General features: G+C 39.5%; 2 protein-coding genes across 2 annotated transcripts; both read left to right on the top strand.

The window, feature by feature from the left end:
* Positions 1 to 763: 763 nt before the first annotated feature.
* On the top strand, positions 764 to 6,606 carry LOC127757793 (spermidine hydroxycinnamoyltransferase 2-like). The gene is made up of 2 exons (XM_052283370.1): positions 764 to 1,360; positions 5,178 to 6,606. The coding sequence occupies exons 1-2, from the start codon at positions 800 to 802 to the stop codon at positions 5,694 to 5,696; spliced, it is 1,080 nt and encodes a 359-aa protein (XP_052139330.1). The 5' UTR covers positions 764 to 799; the 3' UTR covers positions 5,697 to 6,606.
* On the top strand, positions 2,455 to 3,680 carry LOC127757794 (spermidine hydroxycinnamoyltransferase 2-like). The gene has a single exon (XM_052283371.1). It carries the CDS (start codon positions 3,009 to 3,011, stop codon positions 3,678 to 3,680), a length of 672 nt encoding a protein of 223 aa, XP_052139331.1. The 5' UTR covers positions 2,455 to 3,008.
* Positions 6,607 to 7,044: the final 438 nt, after the last annotated feature.

Below are 7,044 nucleotides of genomic sequence, written 5' to 3'. Positions count from 1 at the left end.
TTAATTCAAAGGGCTATAAAGGAAAAATTCCTATAGAAATCAAATCCTTTAAAATTCCTATAAATTTCCTTTAAATTAAAGGGGCCTTTAAGGCATATGATAAGTTGGAATATTATACCTAGTCTGCTGTAATCCGTTAATATGTCAGATAGAGAACATCTCTTTGTAAGGTTTATTTCTCTCAGATATCAACCGTACGTGGAGTTTAGGCCCACGGTAATTAGATATTAGAGGTTTTAATATCCAACCTGGAAGAGGAATTTCACGCGGTACGTTCTATGCTAGCTACCACGTTACCATGAAAATAAAAGCCGTGAGTTTATTTTAGATGTACTCCGTACAACATATATACAATGACATGTGTGAGTACACACAAGACTCATACAAAAGACACAGGGGTCAACAGAAAAAGACTTGTGTGAACACACAAGACGCACTATATATATCCATATATATTATATTCACCTGACGTTTTCTTTGGTGAAACAGCCCTTTCGGTGGCAATGATAGGTTCAGTCCTATCCAGGGTCCGCTACTAAAATATTACCTTCTCTTTGTCTCTACCGTAAGTTACCTTTGAATTTTTTTATAAGCGTTTGACCATTAGTCTTATTCAAAATATTTATGTAAATAGATAAAATTTTAAGTCATGTTTAAAAAACATTTGATAAAAAATCAAGTCACAATAAAATAAATAAATGAAACAAAACAAATGATCCAACATATCTTAAAAATCAATGTCATATATTAAAAAAGAGGAAATATTCCTAAGATTGTATATATAAATTGAACCCTTTCCATGAACTCTAGCACTCATCAGGTGTGTTTACATGCACAAATTGTTGGCACGCATTGTATTTGTATATATAGTAGCAATATCTTACATCTTCATCCATCCAAACTTACATATACAATCATGAAGCAGAAATCGTTCGTGGCACACCGCCGGGGAAACCCCGAGCTGGTAACACCGGCGAGGGCGACGCCGTGCAAGACCAAGCTGCTCTCCGACCTCGACGACCACTGGGACCTGCGCTACCTGCAGCCAGCCCTCAGGTTCTTCCGCGTGGTCGACAGTGACTGTCGGCCGGCGAGGCCGGGGGACGCCATCAGGGCGGCCCTCGCGGAGGCCCTGGTGTACTACTACCCGATCGCCGGCCGCCTGCGGGAGCTGCCCAAGGGCCACAAGCTCGCTGTGGAGTGCACCGGTGAAGGGGTGGTGTTTGTGGAGGCGGAGGCAGAGGCGACGTTAGAGGACTTTGGCGATCCGCCGATGCCGACGTTTTGTAACGCCGAGGGGTTCCTGTGCGATGTTGGAGATGCCAGAGTCATCATTGGGAGGCCACTGTTTTACATGCAGGTAAATCCAGTATGCATGCACGGATTTACCATTACTCATATGTGCTTAATTAGTTAAAATGTTTATTCAGCAGTATCCAAACACCTTGAGATACATATCCTTAAGAGCTTGCCCATTAGGCGTATCAATCATCACCTCTGCTGTGTGGATGTGGTATAACTGCACGACCGTGACGTTACTCCACAAATCAGACGATCCGAATCCCTACTGAGCCTATCTTTGGCCTCGATCTTGCCTTAAAAAAAAAGACGCCTTAAAAAGAAAAGACCATCGAGAGAGAATAAAATGGGAAAAAAAAACAAAAAGGCCACGTAGAGTAAAGCCAATCTATAGGCAAGAAACAAGTTTAGGTAGCAATCATTTGTGATGGAAAGGAAGAAGAGTGGACTATTTTTTTAGCAAATGAGTGTTTTTTTATAATGTTTTTAAAGTTTCTTTCGAAAATCATATTAATCTATTTGTTATTTAAAATAATTAATACTCAATTAATCACACGTTAATAACTGATCACCTCGTTTTGCGTATCTCCTCAAACTCCTCTTTTTACTTCTCAAACACACCCACCTAGTCACATGTTTTTCTATGCAAGAAAGAAAAGCCATTCATCTGCCACTTGTGGCATGAATTACTTGTATTCCATCCATCTCAAATTATAACAACTTTCAACCTTTAAAATTTGTGTTCAAATATAACAAATTTTTCACCAACATTCTGTTTGCAATCAATCACAACATTCCACTATTTAATTTTCATACCTATCTCCATTTCTCAACTAGTCACAATGTTCGCTTATGTAATTCTAACTACAATTTTAATACACATCTCCAATCATAAATTTTTTTATATTTTGACAATTGCCTGCTCATAACGAAATAACTAGTGCCTATAAGTTTGAATAGGTGGCGGTTATAAGGTAATAACGGTGTCTACCTGAAGGTATCGGTTATAATAACATAACCGGCATCTATTAGGACTTATAATGTAATAGCCGATACTTTTATTTTAATAGGTGCACATATGCTATTCAGCATTGGTACTCCTAAATTGGTTTAGGCTGGGATTTCACAGCACCTATGACCGGTTCCTAACTGACACTAATTTGGGTTTCTCTAGTGGTGCAATTACGATGTCTAGTTTTTAGTGTAGAAAATTTCGACAAATTTAAGTCACTTTTATGTAGCTCAATAGTGTGCCACGATTTGTGCAAGCATATTAACCTAATTCTCTTCTTCCCCCTCCCTCTTTTCCTATGCATGATGCGAACGACACGATCTCACCCACTCATTGGAATCCTTCTGCTCAGACCGGGCAGCGACAAGGTGCAACCTCTCCTAACCATTATTACTTCCACACCTTGATCTGTTACCAACCGTGCACGTCACTTTCCTCTCACCCCACGCTGCCAAGGCCCACCAGACTGGACTCCTGCTCATCAAACCAGACAGCGACGAGGTGCAACATGTATATATTAAAAAAAGCAACAGCATCACAGAGGGAATATTCCTAAGCTTGTATATATAAATTTAAACCTTTCCATGAAGTGTAGCACTCATCAGTTGTGTTTACATGCACAAATTGTTGGCACACATTGTATTTGTAGCTGCAATATCTTTCACCACCATCCATCCAAACATATACGTATAGAATCATGAAGCAAAAATCGTTCATGTCACGCCGCCGGGGAAACCCTCAGTTGGTTACGCCTGCGAGGGCGACGCCGCATGAGAGCAAGCTGCTCTCTGACCTCGACGACCACTGGGACCTGCGCTACCTACAGCCAGGTCTCGAGTTCTTCCACGCGGTAGATGGTGATCGTCGTCCGGCGAGACCGTGGGACAGCATCAAAACGGCCCTAGCAGAGGCCCTGGTGTACTACTACCCGATCGCTGGCCGCTTGCGGGAGATGCCCAAGGGCCACAAGCTCGCCGTGGAGTGCACCGCCGAAGGGGTGGTGTTCGTGGAGGCAGAGGCGGAGGCGACGTTGGAGGACTTCGGCGAGCCGCCGATGCCGACGTTCCATGGCGCCGAGGGGTTCCTGTGCGATGTTGGAGACGCCAGAGTCATCGTTGGGAGGCCACTGTTTTACATGCAGGTAAATCCAGCATGCAAACATGGATTGACCATTACTCATATGTGCTTAATTGATCAAAATGTTTATTTGGCAGTATCCAAACACCTTGAGTCCTTGAGATACATATGCTTTCAAACACCACTTGATTGTATTGCATACATTAAGAACGGTTTTGCTAAAAATATGACCTCATATTTTCTTGGGAAAATTGCAAAAACCACCCCCATATGCTTAGATTTCTTTCTATAAGACGATTAGTTGCTAATACTCTTCCTAATACACATTTGTTTAATTTTTCTCAACGATTACCGTCGTTCATGTGTTTTCTTTCACTTGCAAATGTGTGACATGACTTAGCGTATCTGTTGATGAATAAGGACCCAAACACATCCATGCTAATATAAAAATTGAAGATGTTTTTGCTGGTATTTTGGCATGTCATCCGTATATGAGTCGGTTATTAAGTTCGTTTGCTTTTGGAAATACATATCCGTATTTGAGTCAGTTTTTAAAATTGTTCACTATTGGTAACACAGAAAGAATCATATAAGAAATATGTTTAAAAAAACTCGTACGTTAACTTGAGACGATCGGACTCATGATTTTCTAAAAATATATATAACCAAGTAAACTCCCACAGTAAATTTTATCTTAACTAAACCATATAACAATAATAAAATTAAAATAGACTTCAGCTGTTGCAACGTATGATATTTTTTCTAGTCTTTTAAAAGGGAAATGATCACATCGAGATCATCTTTCTCATTTTGGATCTATCAAAGAAACCAGCTACCGTCTAACTCTGTATATGAGACAAACGCAATAGATTATGTTCGGTAACCCCGATGTTTAAAGCGAAATCTCTGGATCATCACCACCCAATGACGTGCTGAATGGCTGGCCACCGTGAGTCAGGATACCTCGGTCTGTGTCATCGGGAATGGCTGACCTGAGCGCATGTGTGGTATGAGAATGGGTGAGTAACGGAAATTAGTGTGAATCTGAAACCAAGGGAACTAAGAGGGGGTATCTGCAATGAATGGTCTTATAGGGGGAATTTTGATCTTATGGTAACATTTGGGGTGGTCTTTGCATTTTCCCTATTTTCTGATTTGATTTTAGGCACTTTTCTCCATGTGTGATGGTTATATTTATTCTGTTATATATTTCTACTATCCCTTCTTCCAATTAAGTAGTAATCAATTATTTTTGTCGTATTTCTTTTATATAGTGTGTATTATAAACAATTGAAGAGTAAGTTTTAAAATTAACTGGTGCGAATAATGTAATTTATAATATAGAAATGATTTTTTTTTAAAAAAAGGCCAATTTTCAGGTCATCGATTCTGCCATTTTGATGTCATAAATATAATGCTTTCTATTGTAAAATTTAGTATCTCTTTGTATGTGATGCATCAAAATAAACCAAACATTTTTATACTATGTGTATATCTCAGTATCTGCTGAAGTGTCAGAAAACTTATCTTTAAAAGTAAATATATCTACTGTCCAGTGCGAGTGATGTTACCCATGCATGCTCCAGTGTCTGTGGTGAGAGAACGACCACGTTTAGATCCTTGTATATATATTGAGAGATCCCATGTTTAATTACAGACACATTTGCTATCTGTTGCAAAAACAGAATTGCACCCTTTATAACTTAAAATACTTTCAGCATGCATTGTTTACAGTCACAAACTTGATTTATATGCATGGTTTTCATTAACATTTGTTTTTGTTTGACAGATCACTCATCTCAAGTGTGGAGGATTTGTCCTTGGAACTCACATTTGTCATTGCATAGCTGATGCCTTCGGCACATTTCAATTCTTGAAAGCTATATTTGATATAGCACGGGGTGAGGCAAAACCAACCATGTTACCAGTTTGGAAAAGGGAGCTCTTTGTTGGAACAAGTCTACCACCCCACATCAAAGAAGAACAAGAGAAATTCTTTGATGAACTAGAGAGCGCCACTTGTGATGATATTATGGTGACAATGCCTACTGAAAATATGGTTTCTGAATACTTTATTCTCTCTCAAAGAGATATGGTTGCACTAAGGCGTCATGTCCCATTAAATCTCACAAAAACAGTCACGAGCTTTGAGCTACTAACTGCGGTTACATGGCGGTCCCGTACTGTAGCACTTGGCTACAAGCCTTGCCATATTGTACACTTGATGATTAATGTGAATGCATGTGGGAGGTGGAAGAAGCTTCCTTCGGGATACTATGGCAATGGGCTTATGTGCTCTGTCATTTAGACAACAGTCAATGACTTGTGCACAAACCCGTTAGGACACACAATTGAACTTGTCCGCAAGGCTAAAGATGAGATGATGATAGAAGAAAATATGCAATTGAGAGTAGATTTGTTGCCATTATGGCATGAGAAACCGTACATAAAAGTACAAAGAATATTTGAAACATGTGACATAAAATGGATTGGACAGGACACTTTGGATATTGGATGGGCAAAGAGGATTGGAGGTGGAATACCGACGGTTAGTCTACCAAATATGACAAGCTACCAATTCATGTGCAAGAATGTAAAAGGTGAGAAGTCAATAGTCATCTCCATATTGTTGCCACAGCCTGCAATGGATAGATTCAAACAGGAGATGGCTGCTTGGTTAAATGAATACTCAATCAGTCCCAAAATATAAGGACTTTTGCCCGGATTTAACACATCCTATTACAATGAATCTAGACAGACTTTTTGTCCATATTCATTGTATTAGGATATGTTACATCCAACCAAAAAACCTTATAAAAGCCCATCCAACCAGTAAAACCACATAATCTTTTATTTGGCCGATTGCTGAATAAGATGCAGTTAGTTGCATTGGTGTTAGTTTTTTCATTCATATGGGCTTGGGTGCAGTTAACATATACTCCCTCCGTTTCATATTGTAAGACTTTCTAGCATTTCCCATATTCATATAAATATTAATGACTCTATAACATATATATGCCTAGATTCATTTACATCTCTATATGAATGTGGGCAACGCTAGAAAGTTTTACATTGTGAAACAGAGAAAGTAATTAGGTAGGTCTTTTATATTTGGTGATCAGTGTGTTATATTTATGGTTATGTACTTTCTTTTGTGGAGGATCCATTATCGTATAGATTGGTCATAAGTCAGTGTACCATCACAAAACTACATCAAGTTGTGCATTATTGTGACCTCTTAAATGGTGTTTTACGAGATAATCAAATTGTTGTGAGCCAACCTTGTTCTTCGATCTGGCACGCACATGGCACGTGGAACACACCTGTAGTTGGTCACTTGTAGCAGCCAGGATTCATTAATGAAGACACACATTCACATTCATAGTAGGGACTGAACTCGCTGTCGCAAAATTCTGCATGCTGAATGTACAAAAATTCCCAAAGCCTTCCGTTTCTACGGAATTGAAGAAGATGAACGTCATGAGATAGGACACCGATATGATATTCATGCAAATCCTGATCTAGCCTGCCTTGCTCGAATGAACCATTCAGCGTGGTCTTGTGCGTGGGCTGGCTGTTTGCTTCTTATATGTATCAACACATCAACAGACGAGTATTATAGGTCTTTACTGATGCGGCGGCATGCACACCTTCTG

The sequence above is a fragment of the Oryza glaberrima genome, chromosome 12, assembly GCF_000147395.1.
Source record: "Oryza glaberrima chromosome 12, OglaRS2, whole genome shotgun sequence".
Lineage (NCBI taxonomy): Eukaryota > Viridiplantae > Streptophyta > Magnoliopsida > Poales > Poaceae > Oryza > Oryza glaberrima.
Note: the sequence above shows the minus strand (reverse complement) of the source record. Positions and strands in the feature narration are given on the sequence as shown.

Coding starts and splice junctions, on each gene's coding strand:
- LOC127757794 (XM_052283371.1), top strand. CDS start 3,009: ATGAAGCAAAAATCGTTCATGTCACGCCGCCGGGGAAACCCTCAGTTG.
- LOC127757793 (XM_052283370.1), top strand. CDS start 800: ATGAACTCTAGCACTCATCAGGTGTGTTTACATGCACAAATTGTTGGC. Junction 1,361..5,177: donor GGCCACTGTTTTACATGCAG/GTAAATCCAGTA, acceptor TTTGTTTGACAG/ATCACTCATCTCAAGTGTGG.